General features: G+C 39.8%; 1 protein-coding gene across 1 annotated transcript in view; it reads right to left on the bottom strand.

Moving 5' to 3' along the window:
• Positions 1–19,523, bottom strand: part of LAMA2 (laminin subunit alpha 2) — a 1,107,608-nt gene that overhangs the window by 501,813 nt on the left and 586,272 nt on the right. The window contains exons 13-14 of the mRNA XM_030196530.1: positions 12,832–12,933; positions 8,637–8,848 (exon numbers count right to left, since the gene is read on the bottom strand). Of these exons, the coding sequence (XP_030052390.1) occupies positions 8,637–8,848; positions 12,832–12,933 (314 nt within the window). The remainder of the gene's footprint in view (positions 1–8,636; positions 8,849–12,831; positions 12,934–19,523) is intronic.

Here is a 19,523-nt window from a genome sequence, read left to right as displayed (position 1 = left end):
GGAGTATGAAATGGTATGTAGAAATAAAGATCAATGAATTAAATAAAAAAACAAAAGCAGAATTCAAGCATGTATAGGACAAGCACTAAAGGAACTTTATGGCAGGCAGATCAAGCAGGATCCATGAAAGTACAGTGAGCAGATAAAAACTGATTTACTATTAGTGATCTGTAACCTGTCATTAAAATCATCCATAGTACCTGAAGATTGGACGGTAGCCATTGTAATGCCAGTTTTTTTTAAAGGGGTCACGGATGATCCAGGAAATTACAGACTGGTAAAGCAGCATAAAATCTATTTTACTGTTTTGGGATCTTGCCAGGTACTTGTGGCCTGGATTGGCCACTGTTGGAAACAGGATACTGGAGTTATTGGACCTTCGGTCTGTCCTAGTATGGCAACACTTATGTTCTTATGATACTGGGCTAGATGGACTATTGGTCTGACCCAGTATGACTATTCTTATATTATGTTCTCTATTAATGAAAATCTAGAGAAATATTCCCATTGACCCTCCCCCATCCAGTCTTACTTCCTAGATGCAATCTACATTATTAATATTTATTGGGCAAGGAGGTAGTCCAGTTCAGTGCTGCATACTTGAAGAAAGGTGTGTTCCAAAGTGAATTGCTACTGTATTTATACATATAAACTTTATTCACTAAACAGTATATAATTGTGCAATTTTCTGGAATCCAGATACTAACCTCTGTAGTCCACCTCCTTGTTTCAGAGGTGTAGCCCATATCCTGTGTACTTCATCAGTTAGTTATAGTTCCACTGAGGCCAAACTAAGGTGGAATCAATGATCTTCTATTATCTGACTCTCACATCTGTTCTGTTACTTCTAAAGGCTCACCTTGTCGACTTACATGCTATTGCTTGTAAATTCTTGATGACCTTCATCTAGTATTGCACTATAATGACATTTCACAGTGCCTTGGGAAAGGAGCTGTATCAGCAAAGCCAATTAAGCAAGTAATTCATATCTATGTTGACTAACTTTTTTACTTACGTATTTATGAAATATCCATTAAGAATCACAAAACATTCATTGTGGGGAGTCCACTTCCATGATAACTACAGATGAAGCCCTTCATCACTAGATGCACTACACTTTATCTCTCTGCGTTACAGGGGAGAATCTAAGCTTTATGCAGTCCTCACTTTACAAATCTTGTCTACAAAAGATATACATGGAAATAATTCACTAAGGGGCCCTTTTACTAAGCCGCGTAGGCACGTACACGCATCCTACATGTGTCAGTTTTGAACTACTGTCTGGGTACCGCGTGGCCTGGGTGGTCATTTCATTTTTTACGCACATTCACTAAGAGCGCTGGAAAGTTTCTGGGGTGCGGTGCTAACCGGGCGGTAATCGGCATTGTACTGGCATAGACCATTACTGCCCAGTTAACGCATGAGCCTTTACCACTAGGTCAATGGGTGGCGGTAAGGTCTCAGGCCCAAAATGGATGTGCCAATTTTTATTTTGCCACATGTTCATTTTCAGCCAAAAAAAAGGGCCTTTTTTTGCATATGTGCTGAAAAATGGACCTGCAACCAATACACGCTTCTATCCCAGCGCAGGCCATTTTTCAGCGCACCTTAGTAGAAGGGCCCTTTAAATTTTGTAGGTGGTTTTATTAAATGTCGAGGACTTGTTAACTTAACTTTCAAAACGTTGTCTCCCACACATTTTTTAGACTCTCAAACCCTTATATCAAACTGGACATGTGAGTTCCACTAGAGTTCCAAGATAATGATTGGATTTACTTACTGAAATCAAGTCAAGTGGTTCTGACTAAAATCATTATCTTTCATTCCAGACTTAAACCAAAGACATTACATTAGTCTTCATACAAAAGCAAACAACCACAAGAAATTCTGCTGGAGGCGCTTTTAACACACAGTTTTTCATTGTTAGTCTGGAAAACACTTAAGTAGCATATATTGGTCCTACAAATATATACATCCAAAAAAACAAAAAGCAAGGACTTCACCCCAAACACATCAGTGAACAGAAAAGATGATTGCTGGCCTGAATAAAACTCCACGATACTGTAGGCGTCTTGTTTTATCAATGCAGCCTACGTTCTTTAGACAAATGTGTTTATAGCATTAGTGCAGTGCTAATGCAATGTTAATATAGTGTTATTATAGAAAGTAAGAGTGCCAAATCAATGTATATTGCTTAATAATGACTAAATAGCTTGCCCTGCAGTGTTGACTACAGTGGATCCAAGTCCATAATAAAACAAAAGCTAGAGTCGGCATTTTCTTCACACACCAAGCGTTCTTGTGAATCATACTGCCTTCCAACCTGAATCCCAGATGACTGGTAGCAGCAAAAATAACATTTTTGTCTTAAATATCACCGAGATCAAAAGTTAATTAAATGGGGGAAGTAGGAGCATGTATAAAACAAAGGCATAGAGCATACCATACAATTTTAGAAAGGTAAATTGGTTATTGAACTGAAGGTGCTCCCTTACGACTGTGTTTAATATAATTTGATTTCATGCATGGCTGATGCACATAGGCACCACACGCAGTAATACTGTACATTTGTATTCACTGAATAGATCCAACCTTCATTAGGTTTTGCTATTTGGCAAATGACATTTTAATGCGCTTAACGGTTTTAACAGTTAAATAGTTATTCATTTACAGCAGCTGCAGCATATTCATTCCACAGAGTGGTCATTTTTATTCCCATATGGCATGTTCCAATGAATTACAATATATAGTTCTGGCAGTAATGGGGAGCTGAAATTCAAAGCCATTTTGAGACACATTAACTGTCTCTGGCTAGGCATTTAAGCTAAATGTTAAAGTTGCTGGTTATTGTCAGCACTCAACTATTCACTCCTAAATACAAACAGTAAAAAAGAAGGAGAAACGTCAGTGTGTTTGCACTGAGATGTGAACCTTAACAGACTGGTGAACAGAACATTCCCATGAAGTAAATCGATTTTTTTACTTATTCCAAAAGTACAAAAACTAGGGGACACTCGAGGAAGTTACATGGTAATACTTTTAAAACAAATAGGAGGAAATATTTTTTCACTCAATGGATAGGTAAGCTCTGAAACTCTTCGCAGGAGGCGGTGGTAACAGCAGTTAGCATATCTGGGTTTAGAAAAGGTTTGGACAAATTCCTGGAGGAAAAGTCCACAGCCTGCTATTGAGAAAGACATGGGAAGCAACTGCTTGCCCTGGGATTTGTTGTATGGAGTGTTGGGAAAACAGGATACTGGGCTAGATGGACCATTGGTCTGACCCAGTATGGCTACTCTTATGTTCTTATGACATCCTTTATATAACTAAACATTTGTTGTGTTGCCCATACCTGTTTGCGTGCATAAAGTCTTATATTAGTCTAACTTGGGCCTATGAACTGTATCATAACCATCCTGCCGTGGATTCTTAATGTACTCCATGATGGACTTTGCTAAAACGTGTTGTTTGTGTAAGAACTAGCGCTATAGAAATGATAAGTAGTAGTAGTAGTAAGAACACTGAATAGTAACATACGGTAGTAACATAGTAGATGACGGCAGAAAAAGACCTGCTCAGTCCATCCAGTCTGCCCAACAAGACAACTCATATGTGCTACTTTTTGTGTATACCCTACTTTGATTTGTACCTGTGCTCTTCAGGGCACAGACCATATAAGTCTGCCCAGCATTATCCCCGCCTCCCAACCACCAGCCCAGCCTCCCAACCACCGGCTCTGGCACAGATCGTATAAGTCTGCCCAGCACTATCCCCGCCTCCCAACCACCAGCCCCGCCTCCCACCACCGGCTCTGGCACAGACCGTATAAGTCTGCCCAGCACTAGCCTTTGTTCATTGTTCTTTGTATGCTTTTGATGAAGCTTGGGACTTTCATAAGATATTTTTGAGGCCTAGGTCCTTGATCAACAGCATTGTGTGTACTTAAGCCCAACCAGTTAAATACCAGAGTCCAGCATGGTCTGTGTCTTGTTTAGTCCCTCACCATAGGTCATAGCCTGTGCACATGACCACCTGTACCTGATTGGTCCTGAGGGTATTCATGTGACCACACTACGATCCTTATTATATAATCCTAAGCTTTCAACACCAGTTTATGTAAGTAAGCTTGTAGCTTGAAGAGCTTTTCAGGCTCACCTTGATGCTTCCAAGGCACATTTTCCTAAAATGACACTACATTATTATAATCTTATATCCCATAACTACCAACAAGTTCAGTGTGGGTAACAAAAAGAATCTGAAGAAGTCTTCAGGAAATATACAATACTGCAGATAACAAAGGTAAAACAAAAATCAGTTAAGAACCTGTAAAAGTTTTTCTAAAAAATAGTTTTCAACAGCTTTCTGAATTGATAATAATCTCCCATTTGTCTAAGGGAAAGAGGTAACGAATTCCAACACACTGTTGCTTGATAAGATAAGGAAGCCAAGATGCAGTATATCTAAGTACCTCTGAGTGCATAAGCACCAAGTGGGTAATTCTGTACAAATAACCTAAAGTTAGGCTCCTAAAAGTATATGCGCTGAGTACAAATTCTATAAAGGTGATTAAGCACTTAATTGTTGTTGTAGAATATTAACATAAGTCTACAGCTGGGAACGCAACTTTAGGTGTGAGCACTTATGCCAGCTCTATGGCAAGTGTAAATATGTGTGCCAACTGACAGTATTCTAAAAGCTTAGGGGTAAATGAAAAATTAGCGCCGATAATGTGCCTCGCTTAGCGCAATTCTATAAAGAGTATGCGTCCTTTATAGATTTGCGCTTAGCACTGAGCTGCACCTATCAGTATGCGGCTGCAATTAGGCCTGCTACAAACAGATCTAAATACTGTTGCCTAAGTTAGGCGCACTTAGGCGTGATTCTATATCAATGCACATAAAATCCAGGAACACCCCAGGAATGCCCCCAAAGTTTACCCTATTCAAGAAATCTAGACTGCCCCAAATTGATTGATTGCACATTTTTTGTCCTTTAGATTGTAAGCTTCTTTGAGCAGGGACTGTCCTTCTTTGTGAAATTGTACAGCGCTGCGTAACGCTAGTAGCGCTTTAGAAATGTTAAGTAGTAGTAGTAGTAGTATGCATGATAGGATTTAGTTTCATGCAGATTATGGTAACTGAGAGCCAGAACACTACATCCAGGAATTTCAATATAGAACACCACATCCTCTGTAATAAAATCATTCCACATATTTTTTTTAAAAGAGAATGTTTTAAGTTACTTATGAAATAAGAATAATCTCATAAAGTTCGAACTGATGAAGGGAGAGAGTTCCAGATTGAAGCTGCTTGATATACTAACGAAGAAGGTAAGTTTTCACTGAAGGAAAACTTAATACCAACTTTTTCCTTAATAGTTGTTTACGTAAAAGAGGAAAAAGATCTACCAAATACAATGAGGTGTTTCCATAAAGGGACTTAAAGATCAAAGTAAATAAACCAATGAAGCTTATGAAACTAAGGCATAATCGGTTCAACATTTTGTAAAGCGTATAAAACCCTAATTGCTAAGTTCTGAATCGTTTGTAACTTTTTGATAATCATATTTGTACAGCCCACATAGGCAACATTACAAAAGTCTATCCTTGATAATAGTAGCAATTTCACTACAAGACAAGAAGTTGATATCTCAAAATATTTTTGAATAGTCCTCAATTTCCTTAACAGCAAAAAAGACTATTTTTACTGCCTTATTTATTTGATTTATCATATAAAGTTGATTATCCACCTCTACATAAAGAGAGTTCAGAAGTAAACTTATTGTTTCCAATGGAAAGGACCTCTTTACCTAAAATGTCCTTAGCTGAACCTAACCATAGAAATTTTGTTTTCTCTTGGTTAAGCTTTAACCAAAAACTTGAAGCCCAGTGTTCTATAACCTCTAAATATTGCTGAATACCTTTTATCAAGATTACCTTTAAGTACCAGCATTAACATCGTATTATCTATATAGATAAATGATCAACGGTTTCTATATTATAACTGTTGAGGAATCCTGACTGACAAAAATACAAGTTGAATTTGAGCAAATAACCTTCTAATTGTTTCATAACCCCACCCCCCTCCTCGCCATGGACTCCTGCAATTTTCTTCTTCCCTATTTCTCTTCCCTACACCCATGGTATCCAGCAGCTCTCTCCTTCCTTCCTTCCTTCCTTCCTTCCTTCCTTCCCTCCCCCCAATGGTCTCCTGCATCTCCCTCCTTCCTCCCCTCCACCCAGGCTCCAGCATCTTTTTCATACCTTCCATCCACTTTCCCCTGCCCCAACCTTCAATCTCTCTCTCTCTCTCTCTCTCTCTCTCTCTCTCATATACCCTCCCAGCTTTTGCCCAGTTTCTATCTCTCTCATACTCTCCCCAAGGCTTCATCCAGTCTGTGTGTGTGTGTGTGTCTCTCTCTCTCACATACTCTGTCCCTTCACTAGCCTCTCTCTTTCCCTCTATCTTATACTCTGCAGCCAGTCTCTGTCCCCTCCCCCCTCGTTTCCTGCTCTGCTGCTACTACCAACACAATTGTGAGTTCTCCACTTGGGTCCATGTCACCTTTGCCTCTGCCATTGGGCCACTGCTCCTGCTGCTCCTCTCCTACTGCCACTGCTCCGCTCCAATTGCTCCTCTCCTACAGCTGCTGCTTTGCTCCTGCTGTTTCTCTTTTACTGCTGCTGCTCCGCTCCCAATGTTTTTCATAGTGCTGCCATTGCTACTACCCAATGTCTTTTCTTGGTGCTGCTCACATTCCACCTGGGCTACTAAAATTCTCCAAAATAATGTTTACATTATAAGGGGTGACCAATGCCAGCACTGGCCAACAAAAGGCTGCTCGTCTTACTGCCAATGAGAGGCTACTTTCCTTGCCCACCAAAGAGCTGCTGCTTTCATTGACAGGCAAGGCAAGCAAAGCAGTGTCTCATTAGTGGGCGAGAGGTTGTTGCCTTGCCGCAGAAGCATATTTTTTGTGACATTGCTCAGCTTTCAAACCTTAGGTGCCAAGCTCGATTGTTTAGTTGCCCTGTCCTATGGTCTTGCAGGCTGCACAAAATTCCATGGTGGGCCGTAGGTTGCCCATTCCTGGAATAGAATGTAAGTTGACATGCACCACCTAACTTTAATCAAAGGCTGGTGTAAACAGTTGTGCTTAAAGTTGGCATTGCAGTGTACGTGACAGTATTTTATAATTTACATGTGTAACAGCATGATCATCCCATTTGCATACTCCCTTTGTAGTTGTGCACTAAGTTTATAGAATAGCATCTAAGTGCAATTGCGCATCTAACTATAAATTAGTGCCAATTAACACCACTTAAGGGCAATTATTGGGTGCCTAATTTAACAATTAAGTTAGGCATGCAACTAGAACTATTCTATAATTTGCACGCCTAAATTTCGGTGCACAGCTTTAGAGAATTTGTGGGATAGCATGAGTTTGAAACTCATATGATACTTAAAATAGGATTATCATGTAATTCTGTGTCACTCATGCCCATTGTTTGTCTATATTACTATCATCAACATTCCTATTAAAATGAAGTTTTTTAGAAAGTGTTACCAATACGGCAGAACATTTGCTATAGTTGTATGAATTCTTAGTGCAATGCTCCCTATAGATAACCCAGCAGGTGCACAGATGTTCAGCACAATTAGGAACATAATAGAGCCAGAATGAAGAACTATGGCAGTGTTAGAGCTTTACACTAACTGGAAAATGGAAATATTAATAAAAGAATTTTCATGGACACCATGAGTATATTGACCTTATAAATAGAAACATGCATATATTATGGTGTATTTCATTCTAAACCATTCTGGTATCAATGTGAGTGAATAAACTTCTGCCAAGACTCATATTAATTAAATATCCCTTCAACTATCTTGCTGTAATTTGTTTTTCAAGAAAGAGTAGTTGATGCATGGAATGGACTCCCATAGTAATGGAATTCAAAAGACATGGACTAAACACAAAGGATCATTTAGGGGGTCTTTTAATAAAGTGTATTATGTTTTTGTAATAATTAAAAGTATAATTAACTTAATGATTTACAAGTTTATAAAATTATGTTTTAAATATATATTGTATTAAGAATGTTTTTCAATATCCATATGGTTTATTGACAAAGAATTTATGTTGACCATATATATTGTGATAACATTTTGATGGACACTAAATATTTTTATCACTGATGGAGGCACACATTGAATACCATATCTATCTTCCTCCTATCTGTTTGATGCAATATGGCTTAATTGTGATTAGGTAAAAAAACAGAGGATCAATCCAATGCAAAATAAAAGTGAACAAAAATGTTGGATATTGAATTAACTGTACAGCAGGCAATATGGTACTACCTTTATTGATCAGATACCAAGCAAGATCATGAGGGCCAGAGAACACTTACTGAGTATGGAATTCCTATTAGTCACAAATACTTTAGCTTTGTGAAACATTATGGGTGACTTAACTCTCAAGGAACTTTTGAGAAACATGGCCTGATGTCACTCTGCTCAGATGTGTCTTTTGCTAAACTGAACAACATTCTTGCATTGGTTGATTCATCAAAGATGGACTCCTTAGATAAAAGATCACAAATAGAGTCATCATTGCCTTTTACATCTCTTTACCTGTAGATAGCTTCTTTCTCAGTGCTGTAGGTAGCCCGTATAAGAAGCCTCTTCACGTTTGCAAGAACCGTCATAAAATCTATTTTGCTGACTGGATAGTTGGTTCCATGAATAGTGAATAATTCTGGACTCAGTACAACTGTTTCAACATGTTCCTCAAATGGCTGTAGATTAATCCCTTCTTCTGAAGTGCTTATCCTCAAGCCATTACCCTGCAGAGAGATGATGAATGACAATTAAAAAATCAAAGAAATCAGAGATATTTCTACACCTCTCCAAATACAGTGCAGAATGTGTTATAGGCAAGGTGTTAGCTTCTAGTCCAAAAGAATAGGGAAACAAGCAAGGAAAGCAAAACATAGGATTTTCATTGTAAAATAGATTGTAACCGTCTGGGGTCAGGAGCTACCTAGTGCACCTGTCTATAGGACTCATCTTGAGTCTGAAATGAATAGACAAGTAACCAAATCGAAAATCCAAATCCAACATTGCATGAAAATATATATGCAAAATTTGACACCTATCCCACTCATTTTCAAAGCACATAGACTTCCCAAAAGGACCAGATAGGCATTTTGAATCCGCCCAAATTGCCATAATCAAAACACATGCTCAGAAAATGTCAAGCCACCCAGAAAAAGATATTTTGAGAAGGGGCGTGTTATGGGATGGACATCTCCTTGTGATAATGGATAGCAAGGCAACTTCCTGGAGTGGAAATTAAAAAAATACCAATTTAGACCTGCTATAAATGTGTACAAGTGAAGTCACAACCTGTATTTTGACCTATCTGTGCTTTTGCTGAGTTGGAGAGTGAAGAGATGGAGTTGGTTGCAGTGTGAAGGAGAGTGGAGAGTTATTGAGTGTTTTGTTTGCTGTCTTTGTCTGGCCCAGTCTGAAACCTTTGTCTTCCACATTTCCTGCCTTGTCTCTCCTCTATCGTACCTCCTAAAACCCCTCACCACACTAGCTAGCCCCTACCCACACCCATAGCTTGTTATCTCTCAGACCCCTTTCCCTCTTTGCTCTGTCCGTTGCCCAAACACCTACACCTCTCTCCCTACCTCCTTACCTGCTTCTAAGCTTTCTCTCCTTGTGCCTCTGTGTTTGTTCACTCTCACTTTGTGAGTGAGTGTTGTACCCTGATGTTGAGCGAGTGCTGTGCACTGATGGTGGGTCAGTGTCTCACTAGGTAATGCTGAGCTCTGTAGTAGGTGGAGATGTGCCCAGTAGTGCTAGTAGGATGGAGCTGCTGAATGTTCTTGCACTTGAGGCTTTGCTGGATGTGGCTGAGAGTCTGAAGGGGAGAGGTAGGAGAAGGTACCCCTTATTTTTACATAGCCAGCATTGCAAATATGATTCTGACGCAATGAATTAGATATTTTATTGGGTTTATCTTCTAAGCTGATGCACAAGGTGTATGCATGTCTCCCATATACATGAAACTTTGCCTTCAGCAACAACTTGTTTGTGAGCGATCCATCCATTTCATGGAAAGAGCTCTGAATACTGTATCATTATCAACACTTACACCGGATTTCTGTACATGTGAAAAACTTAGTTTTTGAGATTTTTGGGTGTCATGCTATAAATCATTTTACATGGAGAAAATGGATTTGATAAAATAGCATGGCACAAACACAGAAAAATTAGACTAATGGAAAGACTACACTTATTTTGAGGAGATCTGCAATCTGCATATAGGTGGTTTGGACAGAGCAGATGTGGAAATTTGATATTACACAGGCACAAATGCAGAACACATGCACATATTTGCACAATCTTTGGAGCAGGTGGAAATCTGCATGCTATTGAGTCTGCTTCTAGGAGCCAGTTTTATACAGCACATAGGTTCCCATGTTGCCTTTAAATAGCTGCATTTTTGGACTTTTCATATTGATGTCCTCTTATAAAATGGGTACCTTGAGACAAGTAGTGAACTGCTCAGCCTTTATTACTTTTAAATTTCCCCTGAAGTGGGCACTGGATGCCAAATTTGATCATGTCAGGACTTCAAGTTTATTCTTATTTTCATTTGGTTTTATTGCAAATAATTTGATATGTGTCCTTTTGGGATCAGGTTTATTGATATTTTCAAGTTTAATATTGTAAGTATCTGATATACTGCTCGGTTAGGAGCCTTTTGGAGTGGCATACATACAATGGGGTACTTTTACTAAGGTGTGCTAACCGATTTAGTGCGTGCTAACAATTAATACATACTAAGGGTGAGATTCTATGTGGCACCTAAAAAATCGGGTAGCGTGATCAACAGGATGCTTCCAAAAAAACAAGGAAACAAAGAATAAGTAGCAAAAATGTCCTTTAATAGAAAATAAGACTCAACACGGTACCATGTTTCGGTGAGAAACGCCTGCCTCAGGAGTCTGTATACGGTAAACACCAGTGGATGGAGCTAAACCAAATCAGGCCTTTAGAAAGACTAATGGTTGGTAGATATGCAGGATACATTGGTAGAAAGTACAAGCAAAACTGAAAGGAGAATGGTGTCCACAAAAATATCATGGTGCCGTGTTGAGTCTTTTGTTCTACTATTAAAGGGCATTTTTACTACTTACTCTTCGTCTCCTTGACTTTTTGGAAGCATCCTGTTGATCACGCTACTCCTCTGTTTCTGTGCTTCCCCTCATAGCAGATCCAGTTTCTCCACTTTTGTGGCTGTTTTTGGTTTTGTGCCTATAAAATCGGCACAGAAATCAGTGCTGACTAAGCGTATCCTATAAGCAATGCTTAGATTTAGACGTGGTATATAGAATACGCTTAGTTGATATCTCAGTGCCTAAAACTATGTGCATCCATTTACACCTGGACCTGACATGGGCCATGTTTCGACGCACGCAAGCGTCTACATCAGGGGTCAAACAATAAACTCTAAAACAGAGCACAGGACCGCAGTCCTGCTGAGGTTAAAAGTAGTAGACAATTTACGAGTTTAGCACCGACAGTTTATTGTAAGAAGCTAAGTTCGCTTGATTTGATTGCAACAGTATTTGCACATGGTCTACTACTTTTAACCTCAGCAGGACTGTGGTCCTGTGCTCTGTTTTAGAGTTTATTGTTTGACCCCTGATGTAGACGCTTGCGTGCGTCGAAACACGGCCCGTGTCGGGTCCTCCTTTTTAGCATAATAAAGACTGTTGGATTTACATCTCCGGTGGTGATTCGTCCTTTGTCAGCCTCTACTTTTGCCTACTGTGTTTTCCCGTCATAGAGGTATTTTTCCTGTTTTGCTTTTTTGCATCCATTTACACCAACAAAAATGTGGCGTAAATCCTGGTGCGTAGACTTAGACGCAGTAGGCCATATTCTATAACTACGTGTGTAAATTTTGGAATGCCTAAGAAACATCCTTTTCCATGCCCATAACCACGCCCCTTTTTGCCTGTGCATGTTAGATGCTTGGCGCACTTCATTACAGAATAAACTTAGTGAGTTGTGCGCGTAAATTCTAATGAGTGCCAATTTCTGCTCATTATTACTTGTTATATGCTGATATCAGCACTCATTAGCTAGTTAAGTTACGCACATTGTTATAGAATCCACTTGGATTTCTGTGCGGATGTCTAGGCATACTATATAGAATTTGGGATAAATGATAAGAAGCCCATTTTATATCTATGGGCTTCTTAGCATTTGGTGGTCACTAATCATTAGCCTGCACTAAATTGGTTAATGTATGTTAAATAAATTTATTTTTTAAAAGAGGGGAAAAAAGAAATTTACAATCAAAAAGGACAAATAAAGAAAATAGTAATAATCGTGTGATTTAAGTCCAGTGGGTGCATCCCCTAAACCATCCCTCAGCAAACAGGAAAGGCAGGTGTTTTCCCTTTATGGTTGTTGTTGCATTTTTATAATTATTAAATGGCTATTTTACCACAAGTCATGCTATTTTAGTACAGGGACTCAATGAATCAAATGGAACCCTGTGCTAAAATAACATGACTTGTGGTAAAATAACCTGTCTTAACAGTCCCCCATAAATGGTTTCCATCATGTGATATTAACCCTTGTTTTGTTTACTACTCAGTTTGGAACCTCTAGACCTTGCAGTCTTGCTACTTGAGTTTCACTGTTTGATTTTTAAATAAAAATTGTTCACGCTTCCTTATCACCAGTCTCTGTGCAAGCCAAACTAGAGACAAAGGGGTAAGGGATGTTGGAGATACTTTACCTCTATAATAAGATCAGCATGCAGTATTGTTTGAACTGCGTCCTCCTGTCCTGTGATGTCATAGGAGACAGTAAAAGTCAATTGTCCTCCAGATGCACTCAACTAGAAAAATGAAGAAAGATTATTATCACACAAGAGAATTGACTCAGATTTTATGATGTGTTCCGGGAGATAGATTTATGGTAAGAAGAACTGATGATATTTTGATGGACCATGGATTGACCATGTAAATACGTGTATACGCAAATATATCAGGCTCCATTTTTTTAAACTGAAGTTTATTGAATAAAGCAAAACAACACACTCAAAAAGCTGAATCAACAGTAGATACACAGTGGTTCCTTCAATGCACCCACCCCTTATACATACATCTCCCCTCCAAGGATTTCCCCCCACCCCTCCAACCCTCCTTTTCAAAACATACACTACAAACATGACCCCTCTCCCACTCCCCAAAAGGAACAGAACACAAGTTATTAACCTCCCAATTCTAGAAGCAAAACCACTTCCTCTCAAATGATGACAGCTTATGGCAGCCAAGTGCGGAATGTCTATACATTGTATATCACTGGTCCAGTTTCTTTACCACCTGTGGCTGATCTGGCAGAATACATTGCTTCCATTGGCTCACCTGCAACACTCTAGCTGCAGTCATACCCAACCACAAAGAACATCTTCCCCATCAGCCAATGTTGCCACCCTCATATTTAACAAAGCTACTTCCTTAGCAGGTGGTATATCCTTCTGGAACATCTGAGAAAACATTGCAAACACCTGCCGCCAATAAGATTGCAAGAGTGGGCAGGACCACCACATGTGTCCATATGTTCCTTGGTATCCACATCCCCTCCAACACCTATCAGTCCTAGTACCATACATTTTCAAGAGTGTAAAAGGGGTATAATACCATCTCATGACCACCTCATATCCATTTCCACAATTAATGCAGACATTGACAAACTCTTGGTCCATTCTCATACTTCTCCCCAATCAGTCATACTCAGAACTTCTCCCCAAATCAGTCTCCTAATCCTGCATGTATTTAAGTTTTCACTCTCTTCTGCTATTTAAACAAGAATAAATTTGGGATAGTGCACCCTTTTGGAGAAGCTGACCTAACAACTTCTCAAAATCACGTTTCCCTCATCACAAATCCTGCACGAAGGATGAACTACAAAGATAATGCTTCACCTGCAGGTATGGAAAGATATCCCTTAGCTGGAGTCCATACTGGGCTTGCAGGTCCCCAAAGCTTTTCAAGTCTGCCCTCAAATCATCAATAAACTGAATGTGCTTTCCAATCAATAAGGCCTGACGTTGCGCTGCCTAGTAATATTTTTTTTAACATTGGGCACTGCTAGTCCTCTTTCCTGCCTATGAAGCCACATGACCTGCTGGGCTACACAAGGATGATGACCTGCCCAAATAAAGTAGGACAGCATCTGCTGAACTCACTTCAAGGCCCCCTCCAGAACCCCACAGGCAGCATAGAACAAAAATAAAGTAGCCAGGGCAAAACCATCATTTCAATCTGTCACCAAAGGAATATATAAGTTAAATCATTCAAATTAGTACCCAGCCCCTCAATTTGAATCCCAAATACTTAATGGATGTTTTAACCCACCAAAATGGAAACTTCATTTTCAGGGCAGCAACCTCCCCCAGTGGCAAGAACATATTAAGAGCCTTTGACTATGTCATGATCCAGGGAATGAAGGAAAGATGAGAGTTCACAAAAATTTATTGAAGAGGGCCCCAACTTGGCCAAGTTTTGGCTTTGCCTTCATCAGGGGTCACCGAATTCCTTCAAAGGGATCCTAAAAGGTTCAGTACAAAGAATATCTTCAGCAAGAAGCAATAGCATCTTTTGCAACAGGATGCAATAGCGTCTTTGTCACATCGCATCTATCCAACAGTATGGCCTCTAATACAAAAAAAATGAAAAAAATCAGCCATTCTTAAGTTTCAAGTTTATTATAAGCTTACTACCCCACCTATCAGCAGAGCCAGCTAAGCGGCTTACAGATTAATAAAAAAGAGAAAGAGGAGAGAAGAAAAGATAAGACTAGACAGACTAGAAGGGGAAAGGGGGGAGAAGTACAATAATCGTGATAGGAAAGGGGGGGATGGGAAACACACCAGGTGGGGAAGTAATTTCAGAGGCCATGGTGTAAGAGACCATGAATGACATGAGAAAGGGAGAATGGAAGGCTTCTCCATAAAGATGGGTTTTAAGGTCTGCCTTGAACCGTTCCAATGAAGTTTAAGATTTGAGATGCTCCAGAAGCTGGTTCCAGAGCTCTGGGCCTTGTGCTGAAAATGTGGACCATTGAATCCTGGCATGAGCAACAACTCTAACTGTATAATTAGCTCATATCTGTCAGTGTGTAATTTACAGAATTATCCTGTGTCTGTATATATGTCTATACATATATATGCACACATAAACCCTTATTAACTTTGGGGTCCTTATACTAAGCTGAGGTAATAAGTGCCCTTAGTGTGCCCTTGCACAGGTTTCTCCTATGTTGTCTGAGTATGTCCCAACATGATGTCTCCACTCCACAACGTAGCACAGCTTGATAGGGGGGCAGCAGCATCTCAGCACGGGGGGGGGGGGGGGGGGCAGCAGTGGTATCTTGGCTCTGCCTCAGACGGCGGCATCTTAGCCCTGTCTCAGGCAGCATCATGCCGCGGGCCGCCCCTGCCTGTCCCCCTTGCTCTCCCCTGAAAATGGAACTGAAAGTGGATTCCAGACTCTATGAAAACATCAGGTATTATGAGCATTCTTAGCAAAGAAAGAAGCTAGCCTAAGAGTAAATTGTGAGCCCTCCAGAAACAGATAACTACCTAAATTTATTAGCCACCTGCATGCCTAAAAGCTATTGAACTGGTGTACATTCAGGTCCAGTAGGTATTTTTCAGTTGCTGGAGAATGCACAATTACATAATACAAGAGTTATAGTGGGATTTGAACCTGGATTCCTTGGTTTAGAATCCACTGCACTAGCCACTAGGTTGCCCCTGTGCTCTGCAGGGAGGTCTAGGTAGCCATTTTTCTAAAAATGCTGCCAGACAGATATCCTTGTCCATGCCGTTTTTCCTTTCATATGTTCCAGTTTGTAAAATGGTTAATCATGCTGTATGAACTCAGCACCCAGACATCCATCTCTAGGGTATTTTCGAATAGGAAATCCTGGCATATTTCCTGTTGGAAAATACATGCGAGATGGACTTCTCTCTTCTGACTTGGATGTCCTTTTGAAAATGCCCCTCCACGGTAGAACTTCCCAAACCCGACTCCATAAGAAGTCATGTGGTCACAATGAAAATACATGAAATACTAAGGTGTGCCAAAAACTGCCCTGCGGCAATGTGGGTGCATTTTTGCTGCATGCTGGACCCTTATTGTACCACGTCTGAAAAAAAGGGATTTTTTTTACTGGGCTGGAAAATAAACGTGTGGCAAACTGAAAACCAGCGCACGTCCATTTTTGTCCTGGGACCTTACCGCCATCCATTGACTTAGAGGTAAGGTCTCACGCGCTACCCGAGCGGTAAGCAGGCAGCACACGCCAACTGCTGTTTACAGCTGGGTAAGCGCCCCATGTTACAAAATAGAAAATATTTTCTACTGCGTGTTTTCGGCATGCGCCAAATTCGGAATTACCACCTGGGGCACACGGTAGCCAGGCAGTAATACCAATTTGGCGTGCGCTGGATGCATACAAGGCTTTACGTGCTTTTGTGAAAGGGCCCCATATTAAATCCCCAGTGCAAGCAAATATATCTCATTCATATTCATTGTGGATATCCTAAAATGTCTGCTGGTTTTAGCTGGGATCTTATGCTCTGGAGCTGGAGGAGTCTTAAGGAATGTTTCCAAGGACAAATTTAGAAGCCCTGCATTGTGTCTATGGTGGGGGGGGGGGGGGGGGGGGGGAGAGAGGAGAAGGCTGATTTAATCATTCAGGCTGCTTTGTTATTTTTCATCAATGCTTTATCATTGCCTTTTCTTACATTAATTATACTATGAATTTACTGCAAAATGTAAAGATGCAGTGTTGGCAGCAGGACTGATTTTGAGACATGAGCAAGGTGTCCCTTGATTCTAATCAAGAACATTTAAAGGAGAAGCTTGATCAAACCTCAGAAATTTGACTTAATACCTTCTTGTAGGAGTTCCTATTTCCTTCTAAAAGCATGGCCAGCCCATGTTATCACAAGACTAGTTGTTACAGCACTTTATGGGGGTACAGAGCTGAAACTGCAGTAAAACTTTATTGACATTTGAAAGAACATTCAGCTCTAGCTTCCTTTCTGTACAAGTAGTTTTTTTTTTTTATTATTCGATTTTATGTTCTTTTGATGGCTTTCAAGGGGATGGTGGGAGTTCTGGATACTTTAACTGCATGCTGGGAAAGTTTCTTGCACAGTCTCTTCAGTGGCATTATCGCAATGACATATTATGAAAGATTTACTTCTGTGCCTTTCGAATGAGACAAGGTAGTTTATTCCCCTGGAGTGGGGGAGCTAGAGACTAACTTAACTGTGTAGCCATTTGGTTGTTAAGATTTTGAAGACAGATTTACAATTTTACCTAAGGGTCTCATTATTTCTGCTATAGGACAGCTTGTTGTATTAATATCAAGGGTTTATATTTTGGCTATATATTTGGTGGCCCTTTTTCATGTTCAACTGTTAAGCTTGCACTATGACTGCCGATCTATAAAAATATCACTGCTGCTGGAATATTACTGGGGTCATTTTCAGATTTTTTTCCCTGATTTTTGGACATATTCCCGGTTTGTTTTACACATTTGTGCTAACAATGTTTTAATATGTGCTTAACTTTACATGTGTTAATTCATAGTTTTTCATATATTAAATTAACTTGGCACACACTAACCCCCAGATTTTATATATGGTGGCTAACGTTAAGCGCTGCTTTCTCAGTTGAATTTTTGGCACAAAAAGCATTCTAATGGATGCAAGGTGCTGAAATGGGGCAGAAATGGCAAATCCACGTGAAAATCCATTTACGTACCCATTTGTAGAATAGTGCCTAAGTGTTTCCTTGTGGATCTGCAAAGGGGGTGTAACAATGGGAGAAATACTCAGGGGCATTCCCTTAAGATGTGCGCAGTGTTATAGAATAATGTGGATTCCACACCCAACTTCTGTGCCAGCACTTCACCTAGTTTCAACTGGTTTAAATCCTGGCACCCAAAGTTGAGCAGGGATCCTGGTGCTATGCCCTATTCCTGTGGCACTCTTTATAGAATACCACGCAGCGCTGGTTTCTTTTTGGTCGTTTTACAGGGTTTTATATTAATTTATAATGAACCTAGCAAATTGCACAGGAAAGAAGTTGTGTAGCTGTTAAAGTGACATCAAATTTAACATTAAACTTTAAGAGGAAAATATTCAATAAGGTTTAGGTGGGCAGTTAGGTGTGTTAATTATGATGTGGATTTTATATGATCAGTGATACATTAGAATGTTTAAATAAATGCCAGACTCCCTGTCTGGTCCATGGGTGAAAGGGAGTATTGCACTCCAGTGCAATGGACTCATGTACTGGAGGGTAAACTGGTGATTCATGTGGAAGAAAAGGAGTGCCAGAGCCAGTGGGGCAATAGGGAAGCAATAGGGGAAAGACTGGTAAGCATGACATCACTGACGGGTAAAATAGTAGAAATTATTATAAGGAATAAAATTATGGAACACATAAATAAACATGGTTTAATGGGAAGTCTTGTCTCACCAATTTGCTTCATTTCTTTGAAGACGTGAATAAAAAATGTGGATAAAGGTGAGCTGGCTGGTGTAGTGTATCTAGATTTTCAGAAAGCTTTTGACAAAGATCCTTATGAGAGATCCCTGAGATAATTAAAGAGTCATGGGATATGAGGCAATGTTCTGTTGTGGATTAGGAAATGGATGAGGGGTGAATAGTGGAGTGCTGCAGGAATCTGTACTGGGACTGGTTCTATCTAACATATTTATAAATGATCTGGAAATCGGAATGTCAAGTGAGATGATTAAATTTGCAGATGACACTAAACTATTCAAGGTTGTTAAAACACATGAAGACTGTGAAAAATTGCAGGAAGTCCTTAAGAAACTGGAAGACTGGACATCCAAATGGCAGATGAAATTTAATGTGGACAAATGCAAAGTGATGCACATTGGGAAGAATATCCAAATCATAGTTACCTGATTCTAGGGTTCATCATGGGGGTCAGCACCCAAGAAAAAGATCTAGTTGTTGTTGTTGTAGACAATATGCTGAAATCTTCTGCCCAGTATGCGGCGGTGGCCAAAAAAACCAACAGGATACGAGGAATTATTAGGAAATGGATGGTAAATAATACTGAGAATACTATAATACCTCTGTATCAATCTATTCTGCGACCTCACCTTCAGTATTCCATTCAGTTATGGTTGTCGTATTTCAAAAATGATATAGCGGAATTAGAAAAGGTTCAACGGAGAGCGACAAAATGATAAAGGGGATGAAACTCCTCTCATATGAGGAAAGGTTAAAGAGGTTAAGGCTCTTCAGCTTGGAAAAAGAGATGGATGAGGGGAGATATGATTGAGGTCTACAAAATTCTGACTGGTGTAGAACAAGTAGAAGTGAATTGATTTTTTACTCTTTCAAAAAGTACAGAGACTAGGGGGGAACA

This window comes from Microcaecilia unicolor, chromosome 3 (genome assembly GCF_901765095.1).
Source record: "Microcaecilia unicolor chromosome 3, aMicUni1.1, whole genome shotgun sequence".
Classification (NCBI taxonomy): Eukaryota; Metazoa; Chordata; class Amphibia; order Gymnophiona; family Siphonopidae; genus Microcaecilia; species Microcaecilia unicolor.
This window is presented reverse-complemented; position numbering and strand designations above follow the sequence as displayed.